Below are 22,715 nucleotides of genomic sequence, written 5' to 3'. Positions count from 1 at the left end.
CTGCTGTTGCCCATCTGGTTACCTTGTCGACCTTCATTATGAATAACTTCTTGCGGAAGCGCCCGACCGCGGCTGTCTTCTTTGATTTGGAGAAGGCTTACGACACCTGTTGGAAGGCGGGCATCCTCCGCACCATGCATACATGGGGCCTTCGCGGTCGCCTACCTCTTTTTATTCGTTCCTTTTTAATGGATCGACAGTTCAGGGTACGTGTGGGTTCTGTCCTGTCCGACACCTTTCGCCAGGAGAATGGGGTGCCACAGGGCTCAGTTTTGAGCGTCGCTCTCTTCGCCATCGCGATCAATCCAATAATGGATTGCCTCCCAGCTGATGTATCAGGCTCCCTTTTCGTGGACGATTTTACCATCTATTGCAGCGCGCAGTGTATACGTGTCCTGGAGCGCTGTCTTCAGCGTTCTCTTGACCGTCTTTACTCCTGGAGTGTCGCCAATGGCTTCCGTTTTTCTGCCGAGAAGACGGTCTGTATTAACTTCTGGCGATACAAAGAGTTTCTCCCACCGTCCTTAAGACTCGGTCCCGTTGCTCTCCCAATCGTGGAGACAACCAAATTTTTAGGCCTTACATTTGACAGGAAACTTAGCTGGTCTCCACATGTGTCATATTTGGCCGCCCGTTGTACCCGTTCTTTAAATGTCCTCCGTGTTCTCAGTGGTCTGTCGTGGGGAGCGGATCGAACCGTCCTACTTCGTCTATATCGGTCGATCGTCCGCTCCAAGCTGGATTATGGGAGCTTCGTATACTCCTCTGCACGGCCATCCATCTTACGCCGCCTCAACTCCATACAACATCGGGGTTTACGACTTGCGATCGGAGCATTTTATACCAGTCCCGTAGAGAGTCTTCATGCTGACGCTGGCGAATTGCCACTCACCTACCGGCGCGATATACTGCTTTGTCGGTATGCCTGTCGGCTACTGTCAATGCCCGACCATCCGTCTTATCGTTCCTTTTTTGACGACTCTCTTGACCGTCAATACGGGTTGTATGTCTCTGCCCTGCTACCCCCTGGCGTTCGCTTTCGTCGCCTCCTTCAACACCTTCCTTTTTCCCTCCCTGCAACCTTTCGAGTGGGCGAGAGCCGCACGCCACCTTGGCTCCAGGCTCAGGTCCGCGTTCACCTTGACCTCAGCTCGCTCCCAAAAGAGGTCACCCCCGGTTCGGTCTACCACTCCCGTTTTTTGGAACTTCGTTCGAAGTTCATCGACATGACTTTCATTTATACAGATGGCTCTAAGACCAATGACGGGGTCGGGTGTTCCTTTATTGTCGGGGCACAAAGTTTCAAATACCGTCTCCATGGCCATTGTTCGGTCTTCACAGCTGAGCTCTTTGCCCTCTACCAGGCTGTTCTTTACATCTGCCGCCACCGACATTCTGCTTATGTCATCTGCTCAGATTCCCTGAGCGCCATCCAGAGCCTCAGTGATCCGTACCCGGTTCACCCTTTCGTACACCGAATCCAACGCTCTCTTCAGCAGCTGGTGGACGTCGGTTCTCCAGTTAGCTTTATGTGGGTTCCGGGCCATGTCGGTATCCCTGGGAACGAAGCTGCAGATGCCGCGGCCAAGGCTGTGGTCCTCCAGCCTCGAACAGCTTCTTGTTGCGTCCCTTCGTCCGATTTTAGCAGGGTGATTTGTCGGCGCATCTTATCTCTGTGGCATGCCGATTGGGCTGCACTTACCGACAACAAGCTTCGGGCCTTAAAACCTCTTCCCGTGGCTTGGACGTCCTCCTCACGCCCTTCTCGGCGGGAGGAGGTCGTTTTAGCCCGGTTAAGAATTGGACACTGCCGGTTCAGCCATCGCCATCTGCTGACGGCTGCGCCGGCGCCGTTCTGCCCATGTGGGCGCTTGCTGACGGTTAGACACATTTTAATGTCCTGTCCAGATCTTAACACACTGCGCCTCGATCTTAACCTGCCAAATACTTTCGATGCCATTTTAGCGGATGACCCACGAGCAGCTGCTCGTGTTCTTCGTTTTATCAATTTGACACACCTCGCTAAGGACATTTGATGATGCTGTTTTTTAATCCTATGCCTGTCAGTCTGTCTTTTATCGTGTTTTCCCTTTTAGTTGTTGTGGTCAACTTGTGCCTCGCGGTGCATTCTTAGAGTAGTCAGGGCGCTAATGGCCATTGAAGTTGTGCGCCCTAAAACCACAAAAAAAAAAAAACAGGATATTGCGAGTTGTCAGTATACCCCCTCAGCCCATGCCCATTCATCTTAATTGATAATTTGGTGGTAGTCATGCCAATCTAGAAGGCCAAACAGTGTTTACGTAACAGCTGGTATATGACGTGTGTCATTTCACATGTGGCTCTCTCTTTGATAGTACATGTTTGCCAGTTACAAGGATGCTATGGGTGATAGTAGGAGGGCACATAGGATAAGTCTTGTAGGAGGGATGGTCACAGGGGTACAAGCCACAGGGTAGGGAGATGGGTGCAGAAGGAGCGTAGGGTCTGGTAGATGAAAGGTACAACCATGGGAACCAGGATGGCTCCTTCCTCTGGAAACCTTTCCATGAGTCACTTAGAGGGCACTTTCCTGGGATCCATAAGTCTTCCCTGGTTTGGTTTACATACACTGATGTCATTTTTACCATGTGGACTCATGGTGGGGCTGACCTGGTAAAATACCTGGAATCTCTGAATACCTTATCCCAAATAAATTTCACATGGTGCTATTTCGAATCCTATGCCACTTTCCTTGATGTCGATCTTGTAACCACAGAAGGCCAGCTACTCTCTTCTGTCCAAATTAAATCTAACAAACAACAGTACTTACATTTTGACAGTTGCCGTCCTTTCCATGTCAAATGTTTCCTCCCATACAGGCTTGGCATCTGAGGTAAACACATTTGTTCAGATGCAGAGTCTCTACAGCAATACACTAGTGTTTCCACCTTAGCCTTCACTGCACATAATTACCCACCAGCCTAGTTAAAAACAGATTTACTGGGCCATCACATCCAATCCTTGTGCTGCTGATCCCTCCAGAAAACAACTTCAGAGCATGCCATTGGTGACTCACTATTATCCTGGTTATATGTTAATCAGCTACTTCAACAGGGCTATGACTTCCTAAAATCATGCCCTGCCCTGAAATGAGATCCATTCTGTCTGAAATTTTCCTCACCACATCTAGAATAGCTTTCGGTCGCCCTCCCAATCTCCATAATATTCTTGTCAGAGCCTATGTTCCTTTTGCACCCATCTCCCTACCGTATGGCTCATACCCCTGTGACCATCCTCGCTGCAAGACTTCCCCTATGCACGCTGCTATGACCACCGATAGTAGCTCTATAATTGGCAAAACATATACTATCAAAGGGAGAGCCACATGCGAAATGACACACGTCATATACTAGCCAATACATAAACACTGTTCGGCCTTCTACATCGGTATTATTACCACCAAATTGTCAATTAGAATGTATGGGCAAAAGCAAAGGGTGTACACTGGCAACTCACAATATCCTGTTGCAGAGCATGCTCTACAACATGACAATTGTGACCTCGGTACCTGTTTCACCACATGTGCCATCTGGATTCTTCCCCCAGACATGAGTTTCTCAAAACTCTGCAGGTGAGAACTAGCATTACATCATGTCCTTGTTTCTCGCCACCCACCTGGCCTTAATTTACATTAATTTCTTCTGTCTCAGCATTTCTTCACAGTAGCTACTCTTTGCCTCACTCCATTTTAGTTTTCTACATCTTTCATTGTTTTACCCGTCTATTTTTCATTACCCCCCACCCTCTCCCACCTCTTATGTACAATGCACTTACGTTTTCACTCTTACTTTCTCAAGCACAATGTTCACACCCAAACGCACCCTCCCGTAGCCACGGTGACACTGATTGTTGATGAATGATTATTGAAAGCAATTGCCTAGTCTGATGGAGGTGGGGAGAGGATAGGGAAGGATGCAAGGAAGGGGTATTGTGAAAGAGACAGGTCTTTTGACATGACTCAGTGACCAGCAAGATGGAAGGAGTACGGAGGATAGAGCATAAGGGAGAGGAGACTCCTGTCACCCTTTCTGTACCTCCTTTATACTCTACCCTCTGTACTCCGTTTATACTGTTGTGCAACCACCGAGTCATCTGCCAAAAGACCTGCCTCCTTTCTGCTCCTCCCTCATTGCACCATTTCTCACCCCCTCCCCAACTCCACCAGCCAAGGCAACCACTTTTAATAATCAGTCACCAATAATCAGTCACGCCCCATAAGAGCTTAAATATGGTCCCAGGGTATTATATCCCACATGGACCTTCTTCTGCAGTTTGACGATGAGCTGCACGCCAATTCAGAGCGGCGAGTGTTCATTTCATCTGGTGCGTCCATCGGGGTCTGAGGGATAATTAGGTTGTCACCGGGTGCCTTCATCTTCGCCTTCGAGGGTGACACATTGCCCAAGAAGGTCAAGGTGATGGACAACCACTGTGACGTCAAGCCATATATCCCTTCCCCAATGCAGTGCTTTAAGTGCTGGAAGTTAGGCCATATATCTTTCCGCTGTACTTCCAGCACCACATGTCGAGATCGTGGACGTCATCACATCCCAGTACTCCATATGCCCCGCACCCCATCTGTGTCAAAGTGGATAGCATCATTCACCTTGCTCGCCAGAGTGCAGAATATTACAGAAAGAGAGGAAAATAATGGAATATAAGACCCTGGACCAACTGACATACACTGAGGCTAAGAGAAAATTTGAGCGACTACATCCTGTGGCTATGACCTCCTCTTACGTTGCTGCTACGAGAACAGTTGTCGCCTCATCAGTTCCTCGCATTCCTATTGCCTCTCAGAACCAGAAGACTACACCTGCTCCCTTGACGGTGGGGCAGCACTTCCCCACTGTTGTTCCCGCACCACCTACTTCCAGGAGCAACACCCCCTCAACCATCGGGGATATCAGTCCCCACTTCTCAGCCGGAGAAGCATTAAGTTTGAAGAGCCCAAAAGCAGCTGGTTGTAGGGCTCCACTCATCCTCAGTCCCAGAGACTGAATCAGTGAATGACGAATTCTTCTCGGGTACTCAGCCGAGTGATGACATCGTCTTGTTGCAAAGTTTCGATGAGTTTTGTACACATCGAAATGTTGCGACAAGACAACTCCACCACTCATCTGATAACCTGAGAAGAATCCATCATTGGAATACACAGAGAAAGACAGCAATCGCATGGATCAGTGAAGTCCTCCCAGCCAGGGAAACCCAAGGAGCAGCGAGAGAAATCCAAAAAGAAGATCTCCAATACAAAGGGAATTGCGGTGGCACCTTCACCACCACTGCCTACAAGCTCTGTGTCTGTGGATGAGGTGGAGATTCTGCCGTTCGCTGAGGATCTAGATCTCGCCGGTTGCTCAGACACAATGGATATAGACTGCTCAGGCAAAAAGAAGGTGGCAGCAGGTGACCCTGAAGCATAAGCTGCCTCATTGAATGTTCCATGCCTTCGCAGTCTCACGATGATGTCATCCTCCAGTGGAATTGAAGCGATTTTCTTTCTTTTTTTTTTCCACCGCCTGATTGAGCTATGGCAACTGTTAAACTTTACACCTGCTTTCTGCATTGACCTCCAGGAAACCTGGTTCCTGGCAATGCAGATCCCTGCCCTCTGTGGCTATAAGGGATACTACAGGAACCGTAGTGACTATAATATGAGTGGGGTGTCAGGCGGAGACTGCGTTTATGTCCTAAACTCGGTCTGTAGTGAACCTGAGCCCCCTTCAAACCCCTCTTGAAGCTGTGGCTGTCAGAATAAGGATGCCACAGGAAATAACTGTCTGCAATGTGTATCTTCCTCCAGGTGGTGCAGTATCCCTGAATATATTAACTGCACTGATTGACCAGCTCCCTAAGCGTTTCCTCCTTTCAGGAGATTTTAACGCCCATAACACCTTGTGGGGTGGCACCGAGCGTACTGGCCAAGGCAGAGATGTCGAAACTTTACTGTCTCAGTTCGACCTCTGCCTCTTAAATACTGGGCTGCCACACATTTCAGTGTGGCTCATAGTGGTTACTCGGCCATTGATTTATCAATTTGCAGGCCATGACTTCTTCCATCTATCCACTGGAGAGCACATGACGTCATGTGTGGTAGTGACCATTTCCCCATCTTCCTGTCACTGTCCCGGCGTCAAGTCCATCGATGCCTGCCTGCCTAGATGGGCTTTAAACAAGGCAGGCGGGGAACTTTAACCTCTGCTGTCACCGTTGCATCTCCCCCACACAGTAACATCGATGTGACGGGTGAGAAGGTGACTATGGCAATCGCTTCTGTGGCAGAAAACACGATCCCTCACTCTTTAGGGTGCCCCGGCGTAAGGCAGTCCCTTGGTGGTCGCCGGAAGTCACTGGAGCAGTTAAGGAGCGTCGGTGAGCTCTACAGCAGCATAAGCGGCACCCTTCCCTGGAGCACCTCATAGCCTTTAAACGGCTCCATGCCCGCGTTCACCAACTTATCAAACGACAGAAGCAGGAGTGTTGGGAGAGATATGTCTTGACCATTGGGTGCTATATCTCACCTTTCCAAGTCTGGAAAAAGATCAAACGTGTTTTCGGGTGCCACACCCCAACAGATGTTCCCGGTGTTAACATAAATGTCATGTTATCTACCCAGGCAAATGCGATTGCTGAGCACTATATTGGAGCCTCTACATTGGAGAATTACCCCCAGCCTTTCGCATTCTCAAACGGCGGCTGGAAGGGAAAGTCCTCTCGTTCACTACATGCCACAGTAAATCCTGTAAAACCCCATTTCTAAATAAAATAGTAAAATAGTGAAAAACTGCGAATATCTTCTGCCCCTCGCTGGGTACGCCCATGGGTGGTGCCTACAAGGAGCCATCCACAAGGCACAGTCCTGGGCTCTAGCCCATGGTTTCCAGTTTTCGGCTGCAATGTCTTGTGTTAGGCTCTTCTGTCGGTGTCCTACCGTTCATCCGGAACCAGAACTTTACCTTAATGATGATCCACTCATTGTAGTGGAGACATATCGATTCTTAGGACTGGTTTTCAACGTCCGATTGACTTGGCTTCCTCACCTTAGTCAGCTTATGCAGAAGTGCTGGCAGCACCTCAATGCCCTCCGCTGCCTGAGCAACACCAACTGGGGTCCAGATCGCTCTACACTGCTGCAACTCTACAGAGGCCTTGTTCAATCCCGCCTTGACTATGGGAGTGTGGTTTATGGTTCGGTGGTGCCCTCAGCGTTGCTTTTACTCAAATCAGGGCACCACTGTGGTGTTCGCCTAGCGACAGGAGCTTTTAGGACGAGTCCAGTGACCAGCGTCCTGGTGGAGGCGAGTCCCTCCATTGCAGGTTAGGCGTGCACAACTGCTGGCCAGTTATGTTGCATACGTTAGTAGTTCTCCTCCACATCTGAATCACCGTCTCCTTTTCCCACCGACGACAGTTTATCTCCTGCATTGGTGGCCCAGGTCAGGGCTTCCAATTGCAGCTAATGTCCGATCACTTCTTTCTGAACTGGAGTCCTTGCCTTTACCGCCTATACTTAAGGTCCAATCACGTACACCTCCATGGTGTACACCTAGGCCACAGCTTCGCCTGGACCTTTCACATGGCCCTAAGCACTCAGTTAACCCCGCGGCTCTCGGCTGCTACTTCCTCTTGATACTTGATATGTACCAAAGCCACAAAGTAGTTTACACTGGCTGCTCGATGGCTGATGGTCGCGTCGGCTTCGCATATGTCCATGGAGGACGTATTGAACAGCATTCCTTGCCCAGTGGCTGCAGTGTTTTCACTGCCGAACTGGTGGCTATATCTCGTACTCGTGAGCACATCCATTCATGCCCTGGGGAGTCGTTTCTTCTGTGTACTGACCCCTTGAGCAGCCTATAAGCTATTGACCAGTGCTACCGCCATCATCCTTTGGTAGCGACCATCCAGGAGTCCATCTATGCCCTGGAATGGTCCGGTCGTTCTGTTGTGTTTGTCTGGATCCCAGGTCATGTTGGAATCCCAGGCAACAAACTTGCCAACAGGCTGGCCAAACAGGCTACGCGGAAACCGCTTATGGAGATCGGCTTCTCTGCAACTGACCTGCGTTCAGTACTACGCCGCAAAGTTTTGCTTCTTTGGAAGACGAAATGGCATAACCTCAGCACGCACAACAAACTGCGTTCCATTAAGGAGACTATGAATGGTGGCAGTCCTCCATGTGGGCCTCTCGCAGGGACTCTGTGGTTCTCTGCCGGCTGCGCATTGGCCATGCTTAAGTGACACATGGCTACCTCCTGCACCTTGATGACCCAACTCAGTGTCGGTCCGGTGCCCGGCTGACAGTGGTGAGCTGTCCTTTGTCTGCCCTGCGATGGACTCTTCAGTTACCGGACTCGTTGCCGTTAATTTTAACTGACGATGCCTCATTGGCTAATTTAGTTTTACATTTTATATGTGACCATGGGTTTTATCATTCTATGTAAATTTTTGCGCATGTCCTTTGTGCCTTTGTGTTCTCCACTCTAATGCTTTTAGGGTGGATGTTTTAATGTGTCACAGAATAGCTGGCTTTTCCTTTTTATTCTCTTGGTTGGCCAGCTACGGATGTGCTCAAGATCACGATATATAGCCATCTGCTCTCTTTTTTCTTACCCCTTCTACCTGTTTCTTGCTTCTCTCTGTAGTTTTCTTTTCCTGTTTTGTCCAGAGTAGCGTTGGTTGTCCTGTCGTTCTTCTGGTTCTTCCTTTCTCATATCATTGTGCTGTAAGTCTCCTTTCTTTTCTTCTTTCCCTTGTGTAATTATTTTACCAGGAACAAGGGACTGCTGACATCATCAGTCTGCTATAGATGAGTGGTTGCCTTTCCCATATTTTACATATTGTTCCATCCAGGAATTTCCATTATTGTTGATTGTGTTCCATAGAGCGCGTCAAGAAGGAAAACCTTCTGGAACAAGTCAAGCTATACAGTAAGAAAAGCAAAGGCATCGGAGAGACTTAATCCGTATCCTGATTTAATAACAAACTGTCAATATATTTCCATAATGAAATAGTTTGGAAGGTAGGAGATGAGCTGCTGGAATAAGTAAAGTTGTGAGAATGGGTTAAGAATCAAGCTTGGGTGGATCAGTTTGTAGAGCACTTGCCTACGAAAGGCAGAGGTCTTATGTACGAATTCCGGTCCAGCTTACATTTTTGATCTGCCAGAATGTTTCATATCACTATATGGCTTAATGCTATTCATGCTTATGCCATCGAAATTTATTTCAGTGAATTAATTAGAGCTTCACGCATGGAGCTTGGGGACCTTCATGTACACTGATGGTTCTAAGGATGACCTTGGAAAAAAAAAAATAAAAGTGCCCTCTTTGTCGGCAAAGACGTTTTTATAAGCCGGCCGAAGTGGTCGTGCGGTTAAAGGCGCTGCAGTCTGGAACCGCAAGACCGCTACAGTCGCAGGTTCGAATCCTGCCTCGGGCATGGATGTTTGCGATGTCCTTAGGTTAGTTAGGTTTAACTAGTTCTAAGTTCTAGGGGACTAATGACCTCAGCAGTTGAGTCCCATAGTGCTCAGAGCCATTTGAACCATTTGAACGTTTTTATATATTGTCTTTTTACTAATGCTTGATTTTCATTGCAGAGCTTTTTGCCCTTTATTAGGATGCCTTGTACATCTGCCGATCAGGAATCTCTTGTCATATGCTCAGATTCCCAAGGTGCTCTGTAGAGCCTTTACATGTCGTACACATGCCGCCCTTTAGTATAGTCTGTCTGTAAGCTCAAGAGCGAGCAGCGCTTTTGGTGGGGGAAGTGGCCTTTCCCGGAAGAATGCTGCCACCGGCCTACAGGGGCACCCAAAATCTGTTTGCCTGTTATCTGTCTAGCAGTGTACATCAGCATGCAGTGATATACGTCGTTTCTGTTCGTGGGATCTTAGTTGCCAGTGTCAGTCAGTTAACTTTGTATACTTACTGATGTACTGGATAATCGCCTAGCATTGCAAGAAAATGTGCAGAATATGAAGAAGAGGAGGTATTTGGGGAGTAACAAGTGTTTGATCGTCTCTAATGTTATTACGGTCTGGATTAAAGAGGCGACCCAAAATTAACTGTGGGCTAATATTACCAATCCCAATCAAAGGGCTGCAATTTATGCAAATGTCCGCCTCACCTAATAGGACTCATAAGTAAGGAATGGAAAAAAAAGCCGCATGGTTTACTGGAATCGCCACAAAGGAAAACTAATAATTTTGGGAGGAAACCCATCGTTATAGACAGTTTCAAAATCACGTATAACCTTTGATGCTTGTGGAACACTAAATCTCTATCTCGGTCACTATTCACATGATTCTAAGACATATTGCTTAAAACATGTCCGCAATGCTATTCTAAACACTGCTGAAATTTCCTTCGAAACATGTACACCGATTCTGGACTTCTAAGCAAAAAGCTTGACATGTGAAGTGCGTTCACATATTAATTTTTATTTTTTGGTAATAACTTTATTTGTTAATCTACAGCAATGTTATCCTCTTCAAAATATTCCCCATTACATACTATAAACTTATGCCAGTGCTTTTTCTTGTTCCCAAAACACTTTAGGAACTGTTTCTTCGGGATTGTTTATGGGTCTTAACTGTGCATTTTTAATCTCATCCATGCTTGTAAAACCGCTGTCCTTTAAGGCCTGCTTTGAAATGTTTATACCACTTGTCTGCCCTTGGTTTACTCATAACAGGCTCACCAAAAGCAATATTTACCATTTCTAAAAATTTCATACATTTTATTCCATTCTTATAACAAAATTTAATACGGATTTTCTAATTTATTTTTATACAAACAAATAATCGCTGACGCTAGCAAAACACATGTAACCTTTCTGACAGCTGACAACAGAGTAAATACCCAATATGCATAACATTGAACACATACTTTTGAGGCTTATTTATGTAGACAGTGACAAAAAAGTAGTGCAGATCGGACTAATACAACACACAAAATTATAAATTTCTGCTTACTATTTAAACACACTTTGTGTTGCAAGAATTGTTAAGTTTCAATGCAGTACTTCAAATAAAACTTATACCTTTTTGGAGAAACACATAATAAGAGCAGGCCTTAAATTCTAGAGACTGATTGCATTATATGGGGTTCGTTTTACAAATAACAATAGAGGAACATACATTCACATGAACAGGCATTTGGTTTTATGTTTGTAGTATAATCCTGACTTCCATTCTTATCTTATATTATTTACTCTATAATGTTGTGTTTAGGAAGACGCTATAGTTTTTTGTATTCCCTATGGTCTTCATACATTTGTCTAAAAAAAAAAAAAAAAAAAAAAAAAAAAAAAAAAAAAAAAAAAAAAAAAAAACCACAGCCGAGACGTATCTGTACATGGCTTCACCACAGATTTGAAGTGCGCGCCGCGGCAGGGTCGGTACTACGTTGTGAAACAGCCTGTAGAAGTGCCATGTGATGTAGCTGGGTTGGCAGAGTGGGGACTCGCTCGCTCTCTCTTCAGTTTACCGGCAGACTATACAAGGAATCCAGGAATGCGTTCACTCGTTCACTGATGTCAACACCAACGTGTCATTCTTCCTAGACATGTCCAGGAATGGGTCAAGTAATGCTGCCACCAAGGCTATAACTCTTTTACCCAGGTCTTTTAACAGTTCTGTACCATAGAATGGTGAGGGTGTAGCTGTATGTAGGAGCACCCTATCTTTCTGGCACAAGCATTGGTCATCTGCCTGTAGAAACAAGCTCAGGGAGAATAAACCCCTCCCTTTGACTTGTGATTCTTCCTCTCATGCATCTTGCCATGAGAAGATAATCTTAGTGGACTTTGTATAGGGCACTGCCTTTCCAACCGTCATCTGTGTAGTGATGACCCTGCACCATTTTGCTGTAACTAATGAACCGCATTTGTCTTCTAAGCAATCCGAGGTTTTAGCAGACACAACACTGACTGTAAAATGCTTTCTATGCTTTACTTGTAGTAGCAGAATGGTGAAGATTGAAGTTTTGATCCACAGGCACTGGTTGTTCTAGGAAGTCTTACCTAATGGGCTCTTAACAAATTGTTCATTTTATCTTTTCACTATATTTTTTTAAATTTTTGACTAATGTTCTAGAGCTGCTGTCAGTATTAATTCTGGTTTTATTCAACTACTAATGCCTTTTAGGCTCATATGTGTCAACTAACTTCAAGAATCACAAAACAGTTTATTTTATTTAGGCCATGATTTGGGTACTTGTGACCTTTGCACTCTGAAGCCCCAATAAATTCTCACACTCTACAGTAATGTATATTTTTTTAACCTTACATTTTTCTATATGATATTTTCATATGAGTCTATTCATCGTGTTGTCATGAAACACGGTGTGGTTTGATGTTTGTGTGCTGTCAGCAATCACAGCAGGAGGAAGATTGGTGTTTGCATTCTGTGGCAACAAGGAGCATTAAAGATGGAAGAGTTCAAGCTCAAATGGGAGAAGTGGTTTTTAAGTGTTGCAGCATTTACCCTTGTATTTAGGTAAAACAAGGGAAACCTAAATTAAGATGGCAGGACTGTGATGTTTAACCCCCCTCCTCCTGAATGTCAACCCAATTTTGTCATGACTATGTCACCTTGGGTCAGTCTGGCACCCACAGCAAGCTGCCAACTCTAAACTTTGAGTAACCCTTAAAGATTCTATAAATATATGTGCAACACGTAAACACTGAAGATTATTGCTGCCGACTGCAATATTAAATTAAAATATGGAGAGAGGAAAAAAAAATGAGAAGACACAGGCTCTGGCATAAATGCGATGATCAACAAATATTTTGTGCATTTAGAAAAATAACAGTAACAATATAAGAAAAAAAGACGTGGAATTGCCTATGCTTTGTGCAGTTCGAGTGGGATTCAACACAGCGCTGTCATGGTCCTGAGTCTAAAAGAATGCTCGCTTTCTTTAACGGGAAGCTTGTTTACACCTAGCTGTCGAAGCAGTCAATTTCAGTTAAAAAAAATATTTTCTTTTGTTTTGAGAAAGTCCCCCTCCCCTCCTCCTCCTAAATTGAGAACCTTAGTGTTGGGTGTTTCTTAGACAATAGCCATCACCAACTACCTGTGTTTGTATGGCTACCCAGGTCTTCTGATGTGCTGTCTAATTTATTTGTATTTGCGTGCTTTAAGATGTGACTTTCATATTGATGCAATGCATAGAATTAAGGTAATCCTAGCCAATGATAACTACAATAAATACTGGCCATAGCAGGTCACTTAAATTCAACATCTGCAGTGGATGAGGAAAGCCTGAAGGGTATTTAGTGCATTTTGCATAGTATTTATTGCACGTACAACCAGTAAAACCATGCATTGAACTATTGTGAGTAGCTCTGTACAACCTATACAGCTATCAGTCATTTTAGAAACCTCACCAAGCTAGCCGAGTCGTCAGCACAACATAATGTCTATCCTAAGGGTCCGGGTTCGATTCCCGGTTTGGTCAGAGATTTTCTCCAGTCAGGAACTGGGTGTTGTGTTGTCCTATTCATCATCATTTCATCCCCATCAACACGCAAGTCGCCGAAGTGGCGTCAAATTGAAAGACTTGCACCCTGCGAAAGGTCTACCCGACAGGAGGTCCTAGGCACGTGACATTTGCATATGATTATTATTATTATTATTATTATTATTTTTAAGCTGAAAATAACTGCTACTTTCACTAAGTTGTGCATCACCATGAAGTGTAAGTTGCTGTATCTTGTACTTACACCTCAATCATGAAATAACAAACACGTAGTTTTGAGTCATATGTATTGAAAGGTATGGTTTCCCATGTGGCCATTAATATTTAATTTTTTGCGGTTTCCCTAAATTATGGTGCAACTGTGGTTCCTTTGAAATAGCCAGTGTCAATTTCCAATTATTAAGCAGTTTGCACTCATGCTCAGCATTTGCCTCTTTGTTAGTGTTAAATAATATTGTGACTACTTGTTTCTTTGTACAATAAAATAAGATGGTAATATAAGGAGACATTTAGATGCCATAAGCAAAAACTTAATTAAGCAGGCTATACCATTCTGAATATTATTATTTTGTGATTTTTCAGGTGAAATTAATATGTGGCACAGAAAATTCCATCAGGTCTGTCAGTGAACCTAACAGATGTGAATACGTATTTGAATTTGTAACACCATCGATTTGCCAGCTCAGTGAACATCATGCACACGCACATGAGGAATTATAACAAAGGGCCAGACTACATTTGTGTCTGCGTGTGTATGTCATTCATGTTTGTGTAAGGGTTAGTGAGTGGTTCAGGGAATTAGCACAAATGAAATACATGTTTGTAAGTAAACATAAGTTCAAGTATGGGGGCGAAAACACTATTGATCTCTTCATGTGATTTAGCAAATTATTTGTTGATTTATGTGTATAATTTGCCATATTTCAGATGTTTTGTCTATGCCACTGGTTGTGCATTTGCTGCTGTCAAGCCATTCTTCAACAGTATATTTTTACTATTCAATAAGTGGTTTATGCTGTCCTTTTGTTATTTGTCATAAATACCTGACATGATTAATTACCGGCTTCTGAGTAAACTCATTTTTTTTTTACAGGAAAAATTCCTACATAAACTCTTGTTACACTCAAGTAGACTGGCAAGTAGAGTGTAAAACGTACAGTAATAAGCAGTTGATTTTTACCAGTTTTAATGAAAAGTTGTGCATGTCATTCTTTAATTTTGTTTCGTGATTTATAAAAAAATCAAATGTGGCTTACGGCACACTGGGATTTGATTATCCTATTTTCAGCAGAATAATATGTGGAAAATTACAGTATGCAATGTGTAAATAATTATTGTTAAATTAACTTTCATTTGATAGTACTAAGCAAATTTTTCTTTGCATCAAACTTGTTTAGCTGTTGAGTTGAAGTCATACTGTTCTTGTTATCTGAAATGAATGTAACGAACATTGGTATTGGATAACATTCCATTGTTGAATGAGTAAATTAAGTATCAGTAAAATAAAAACTTTATTTCATTTTGAGGTACTTCTGCAGAAATTTTATCAACAACACTTTATAATGTACATACACTTTCATACTCATTTCAAAAACCATCAAAAGATATTCCATAAAATTTACGATACACGTAAGGCATACATGAAGAGATTTATGATAAAGATATGTGAAAAATATTGCAAATTATTTAAATATTTAAACAGATCATGGCTTACAAGATGCCACACTTTTTGCTCAAATGACACAGGCAATTTCAAGTGGGTAACTTACCCCTAAAAATAGAGAACTTTAAAGACACTGAATTGTGTCTAAATACTGAATTTGAGCATTAGCCTAAATGTTTAATATAAATTCAGTGACAAGACTGCTTATAAGGAATCTTACTACTTTGGTGTCTGAGACAGAAAATTTAAATACAGCAGCTTTTTTATATTCAGTGATGAAATGCTTTAGTCTTAGATCTGATCAAGTTAGAGAGACATTACTATAATAAACCTGTATGAAATAAATGCTTCAAGGAATACTGTTTTGTCAGCACTCGGGACTGTACATGTGTGAATTAAGTTCCTGAAGCACAATCATGCGAGTTAAGTTCTTTGATATATGAAAAACCTCTTCTAATTTTTTCATTTTAATAGATAAAATTTATTTAAAAAATAACAAACTTACTTTCAACATTATTACAAATACTGAGTGAAAACACTCAATGTGCCACTGTTCAACGAAGTATTTCACGTACATATAGCCTCCAAACTTGCAACACTAAATAAAAATAAAATCTTTTGTGCGATACTTGCAAGGAAGAATACTGTTTGTTTTCCACTGGCACTCTCTGTTGTTACATATGTACCAAAATGGAATGTGGAATTGAACTGCAGGTATCGTCCACTCTTTCCATGCACCTTATAATTCAAATTGAATTGCTGTCAACTTCTTGTACTATGGTGCTATTTGTGAACCACTCATTCAACACTGATTGAGAAATCTATTCTCACATTTTGTATGGTACATTATAGTAAACAACATTGTCTCCTCCTGTAACTTATTCGCACTCTTTTTCTTTTGTCTTTCCCTCTATGCTCTTTCTGCAACAAGAAGAGAAACACTATGAAAATCTTTGTGCATACACAATTTTAAATTATATTTACAACTTAAACCATACTGTACATTTTGATTGTAGTGGTGTGAGGATCTTGTAACAAATTAACAATATCAGCATCTATTTTTGTAAAGAGTGTTTTTCAGTCCTGGATTGCTGTATGTTTCCTATATTCCACAGAGTGAGTATTCAGCTTTTGCATGTGGCTATATGGAGCTGTCAGTCAAACATTAGAACTTGATGATGAATATTATATGAAAATCATGATCATTTACATTATGACAGCTTAAAACTTTAAGCTGGTGCAGGGCTCAAACCTAGATCTGTGTGTCATAGGAAATATTCTACAAATTGTAACGCATTTCACACAACAAGCACAAATTTGGTCTTGAGTCCCAGGTCTTCACACAGTGTTAACCTGCCAAGAAATGTGATTACAGTAAAGTGAAGGTTCGTGTACCGAATCGTCTTGGAGCTGCAGTTTTTCCCAGGATGATAAATACAACAGGGTACATAGCAGAATGACTGCACAGTTAGAAAAGTAGGTTAGAGAGATTGATGAACCGAAGCCATGCAACAGTCTGTGTGTGGGCTCTGAATTCTGAACTGGTATAACATTCCCCACTGGATGCAAGGATTCAGGTTAGTGTCTTGGTCCTGACAGTGTCAAGTTGCCAGAAAGTTTAATTATGGCTTACACATCAACATAGGGTAAAAGTAACAGCTGAAGTTAAATATAATTTACTATTTCTTCCATTTCCATGTGACTTCAAATATGTATAGTTATGAAAGATAAACGTACTTGTTTATTAAAGATAGTAAACTCTTTATGTTGGGCTAAATTTGTGTATTACTGATTCTACATACACTTTTTTAAATTTTTACTGGGATTTCTTTCCCCCAACACTCTTTACCACGGTTATATGTGACTCTTCCTTAAAGAATCAAAAGAAAATGTGGGTACAGTTGCAGTTCATAATGACGTATATCTTGGGATAAACAAATTTGGTGAATTATTTTTTCCACACATCCTTCCTGGAAAACAAAGTAGTGGGCAGTCAAACCATGCACAGTCATAGTTGTCAATAAAGAAGAATCCACATGGAATTATCTATGGAATGTCTGAGTAAGATAAAGACGAGTTCTGGTAGACATGAGAGCTCTCCTCCTCAGTTTTTGAACAGTGAGAGATTCCTTGATTGTAATACATTATACAGCATTTGAAACAGGATTAATGAACTAGAAATTTGAAAATTACCGATTGTAATACATTATACAGCATTTGAAACAGGATTAATGAACTAGAAATTTGAAAATTACCTTTAAACACACAATGATCTGAACATAAATTCTTTGCTTCAATATCGTGATTTAAGGTCAGAAATAGAAATGCAACCACTGTTTGCAAAGAAAATTAGGGCTTAATGTCTCACTGATGACGGATTCATTAGAGATGGAGCACAAGCTTGCTTTGTGAAAGGAATTAGACTGTGCTCATTCAAAGAAACCACCATGGCATTTAGGGAAGTAATGGAAAACCTAGATCAGGATGGTTGAACAAGAACTGGAACTGCAGTCCTCCCAAGTAAGAGTCCTGTATCTTACCACTGTGCTACCTCATTTAGTAACTGTTAGGAAGCAGATCTCACTAATATTGAAATGCTGAGTACTAAAATGCCTATGCAATTGTTTTGGTGGTTCATCTTTCTCAATTTGTAACTAAAATGAGTACAGTCAGTGTCCTAAAATTTACATCCAGGTAAGAAAGATAAAGAGAACGGTCCATCTTAGAAGGCTGCACTGGATTCTAACAATATTTAAACAGACTGCTAAACGAATAAGACTGAAGTAGTATTTACTGAAACAATTGTAAGAGCTTCTTGTCCCTCTGTAACCATGTTACATTCCGTACTGAACATTGGACTATTCTGCATGAAGAAATAGTGATGAGGACAAGTGAAGTAGTCGTATGCAACAAATTGACAGCAATGCAGGCAGTTTTAAGGAGAGAATGGCAAGATTGGAAGCAATACAGCACTACGTGCATGGGATTAGTATATGAGAAACTGAGTATTCCCATGCACAGACTTGCTTACTTTCTTTCTTTGGGCCTTTGTCCCACTTCAAAGCGGGGTCAGCTGTGTTATGGATTCGGCAGTGTTAGTTGTAGAGGGTGGCCAGATGCCCTTCCTGCCGCCGCCCCGGGACGTAAGTAGTGTAAGTAGCTGTCGGTGTATAGTGTAAGCCATGAAATAGTGCAAACATTTTCAAATTTCTGTGAGCTGTGTAACTGAGGCAGAACATGGGGACCAGCCTGGTATTCACATAGCAGGATGTGGAAAACCACATCTAGGCTGGACGACATACCGGCCCCATCGTTAATCTGCCAGGTGGATTCGATCCAGGGCTGGCACGCCTACCCAACATGAAGCAACGCATTAGCGCTCTCGGCTACTCTGGCGGGTCTCCCATGCACAGACTGTATGGGCATAAATACATAAATTTGAAAACAAACCTCACTGGAAAAAGGAGGTATTTGTTTATTTATTTATCGTATGGATTTTTGACACACAAAGATACATAGTGTAGATCACAATTTTACAGTATAAAATTTTATAAACAAACATCTAGAACATTTATGTAATCCATCCACTTTGGAATTGCCTACAGAAAGTCTTCTGGTCTACCATGATGATCATGAGCGGCTGTCATCTGTGATGGGTGTAAAGCAGAAGACTACACATGCATCCTCGGTAACACTAGATGAACTGGCAAATATTGGTGGTCAGAAAATCTTGTGCTTGTGATCTCCTGACCATAAAACACACACACAAACTTGTACATAACTGTCTATGAAAAGTTGTAGCCTAAGTCTGTCTAATAAACATTCAGAGTATTGTGCACAAAATCTGAAGTAAGTCAACAAAGAATTGAGATTTTTGAAACTATGACTTGCCTTCAAACAGAAGTGTGTGTGTGTGTGTGTGTAAAAGTGTGTAGCTACATAAATTACTGCAAATGAAACTAGAAGCAATCATTTTTACACTCTTTCTTGCCACAAGTATTTATCTGTGATTGAATCCTTAACAGGAGTTGACAGATACAAAAGACCCCCACCATAATATTTTTGCACTATACCACCATATATGAAATCATACAGGGAAGCAGTATACTTCATTGTTTGGATTTTAGGAGCAAAATTACAACCATATTCTGTGCACCTTCTTATTCTTTGACACACTCATAAACAATTTTTCGGGTTCATGGAGCTGTATTCCTTCAATGCAACTAATTGAAGGCCATACACATTCGCTTTATATATTGGTGAAGCATCTTCACAAATAAAAGAAGTGAAATGCGTATGGTAATAAACAAACTGCCTTCAACTACTTGCACAGACAGAACGTACCTCCATGAATTTTTAAACAGTAATGAATGATGGACAACAGAAAAAAAAATGAGTATTTTTTTTCAGTGTTTTCATACACTGGTGTCCAAAATTAAAGCAACAAACAGAAATCCTGCAAGGTTGCTTTTATTTTACCACAAAACAGTATAATCAGGTGATAGTAAAGTAGAAACAATGCAAAATATTCAAAACTTAAACAAATGCAGCATGCATAATGTTAGACAAAAATGTTCTTCATTTTTTTCCAGTTTGATGGTTTTGTACACACATTCCGACAACTCGTTAATGTGTTCAGTATCGAGTGTGCCCCCCTCTGGCAGTAATACAAGCCTGACCACAATAGGGCGTGCTGTGTATGATGTCATCAGTCGCATGTCAAGGCAATAACACCAATTCTTCCTGCAGAGCTGCTCGTGGATGCTGACTTGATGGAAGCCATCTCTCCAGTGCATCCCAAGCATGCTCTACAGGATTCAAATCAGGAGAGCGAGCGTGCAGTATCTTTCATTTCCAAGCAAACATCAACCACCCATGCTCTGATCGAGCATTATCATCCATCAATGTGAAGTCTGGGTCCACAGCATCGCGCAAAAACCGTGAATGAGGTCCCAAGATCTAGTCACAATACCTGCAGCAGTTAAACCTTGCCGATTCACCCGTACAATTTCATGAATAGGGGTTCAAGTGGTAAACATAATCCCTGCCCACACCATTTGATGCAAATCATTTGATAATCACTCTTCAGACTAAATTGGGACTCATCTGTTAAAACAATACTAGCCCACTGTTTGACCATACAAGTGGCATGTTGATAACTCCACTATAGACATTCCCTTCAGTTAAGATGTGTCGGAAGTACACAGACAGCAGATATCTGCCGAAGCCTTCTGCACTCCACTTGCCTCTATACAACACATCCATCGAATGCTGCGAACTCGCGTACCAGTCATCATGCAGTACTAAGGCGATACTGTCGTGCCCTTATAGCCAAATGATGGCCCTCCCCTGGACTTTCGTACACAGTTTCGGTCTCTATAAACTGTCGCCACATCCAAGAAACAACAGAATGAATCACACTAAGCTACTGGACCACATCAGTTTGCCACTGTCAAGCTTCCATTCTTTCTGTGGCCCTCCACCGCAGAAAGCCTGACAGGCATCTTCTCTGGGCAATACTACAGTCTGTGATGGTGTACACAGCAATCGTGGGTGTGGGACTACCCACTTCATTTTACAGGTACCCTAACATCATCGTTGGCAGGTTGCCCATTGACCGGAATGTCATCTTCCATGCAGAACAAGATCGTACACACAACTGGTTGACAATCTATATGATTATATTGTGAATTAGACATGGGATGGGGAAATGACAGTTTGTTGCTTTAATTTTGGACACCAGTGTAGATGTATTTGTACAATGTGGTACGACACACCATTCCGGAATGTAAAATCATTTAGGACAGTTTCCAGAATATAGTCCAAAGATCCTATTGTTATTAAGCATGCTTGGAAACAAATGGCCAGTGAAATTTGAACAGTATTACATACTCTAAACAAACGTTTTGGTACTGCAAAGAATAGCATGCCTGTGTCGGCTGCTACAACTTCAGATTCATGCTGATCTGCGGCAGACTGCTTTTGATTGGTTGGAATAAGGAGAACTGACAACATCGTCTTGGTATGCTAGAAACGTACAGCACTGCTTCCAAAATGCTTACAGAATAATGTGGGGGCTCTGCTTCGAAAACGTCGCTCGGTGCGCTCACCTATCGATCCGATTGGCTGAAAGATACAGAATAGGGTCCCTGGGCTAATGACTGTATCAGTTGGATCCTAGATGACTGGAAACCATGGCCTGGTAAGATGAGTCCCGGGCTACAATTGTTCACGATTGATTTGAAGAACACTCGAGACAATTAGAGCAAACGGTTTGGCCACCCAGATCGCCCAATATGAATCCCACTGAACATAATGAAGAGGTCAGTATGTTGCACAAAATCTTGCACCATCAACACTTTCACAATTATGAATGGCTCAATATTTCTGCAGGGGACTTCCGACGACTTGCTGAGTTCATGCCGTGGTGTCGAGTTACTGCACTATGCTGGGCAAAAGGAGGTATCCCAGTGTGCATCTAAAATGGGTGTACTCTGTGTCCGACTATTATTAGAGTACTGAGTAAAAATTTGAAGTAAATGAGTCAAGTGCTTCTTGAGGTCTCTGGTAACAATGTTTAACTACAACTTGTCTTTACATAGTAGTATAGATTAGAAGTTACATTACATTTTTAGGGTGATAAATTATCAAAGAAAAATTTGAAATGTAAATGTTGTTCACAACATACATTAAGAGCATTGAATTGCTGATGCATGGTCAAATGTACTTTAATTGGATCTTCTCTTGAAAATTCTTACTGTTACTGTTACAGGAGCACTTTGTAGTCTTTTAATTAGATTACTGACTTGACAATAGAAATACACATCACGCTGTTGAGCAAGAGTTGTAGATTTGAGTGGAATGATCTTCATACCACATGTTACCATTACTTCACCTTCCTCATTGGTGAATGTCTCATCATACATACAATCAGATATCTGCTTGGCACTCCACGAATACACCAACTGAATTGTTGTTTGCAACATATGGTTTTAATGATGTTTCCTAGAATTTTGCACAAAGCTATTGTGTTAATTTCCCTGAAATGGAGCAACAAGTGACAGCATTCTTATATTATTCTTGTAACTTCTTGACTGTACCCTTCTACTCTACAGTAAATCTTTAGACACGGTTTTCTTTTTTTTTTTCCTCCAGCCCACTCAGGTTAGATACTCTAGGAACTTGGAAGGGTCATCTACCTCCTCTTACACAGTTTGGGACCTGTCCCGCCCTCCCCCCTGGTTAGGATGCATTTATTGCCGGCAACTTTTTCACTATTGTGTCACCTGTATCATTGTGTTATGATCAGAATTCCTCAGTCACCATAATAGCTTGAAGCCATCAGATTGAAATATTGGAAGAACTAATGATGTTCTAGTTGCATGCTTGAAATAATACTCTTGTGCATTAAAAGTTTGTTTTCGTTATGTATTGCTGCTTTAGTGTTTTTTACAGGATGAAGCAGCCAATGTGTTCTGAGAATTGTTTCTTAAAATTTCAACCTGTTTACATTATTTTATTCACAA

General features: G+C 42.3%; 2 protein-coding genes across 3 annotated transcripts in view; one reads left to right on the top strand and one right to left on the bottom strand.

Annotated features, from left to right (window-relative positions):
• The window catches only part of LOC126485098 (glucosidase 2 subunit beta), a 191,098-nt gene extending 176,567 nt beyond the window's left edge, over nucleotides 1–14,531 (top strand). Inside the window, exon 11 of the mRNA XM_050108718.1 lies at nucleotides 14,109–14,531. Within this exon, the coding sequence (XP_049964675.1) occupies nucleotides 14,109–14,246 (138 nt within the window). The 3' untranslated portion in view covers nucleotides 14,247–14,531. The remainder of the gene's footprint in view (nucleotides 1–14,108) is intronic.
• A 487-nt stretch (nucleotides 14,532–15,018) lies between these two features.
• LOC126485100 (GTPase HRas) overlaps nucleotides 15,019–22,715 on the bottom strand; it is a 65,787-nt gene continuing 58,090 nt past the window's right edge. For both annotated transcript variants that reach the window (XM_050108720.1, XM_050108719.1), the window contains one exon: nucleotides 15,019–16,110. In XM_050108720.1, the coding sequence (XP_049964677.1) occupies nucleotides 16,036–16,110 (75 nt within the window). In that variant the 3' untranslated portion in view covers nucleotides 15,019–16,035. The remainder of the gene's footprint in view (nucleotides 16,111–22,715) is intronic.

Source organism: Schistocerca serialis, chromosome 6 (genome assembly GCF_023864345.2).
Source record: "Schistocerca serialis cubense isolate TAMUIC-IGC-003099 chromosome 6, iqSchSeri2.2, whole genome shotgun sequence".
Taxonomy (NCBI): Eukaryota; Metazoa; Arthropoda; class Insecta; order Orthoptera; family Acrididae; genus Schistocerca; species Schistocerca serialis.
This window is presented reverse-complemented; position numbering and strand designations above follow the sequence as displayed.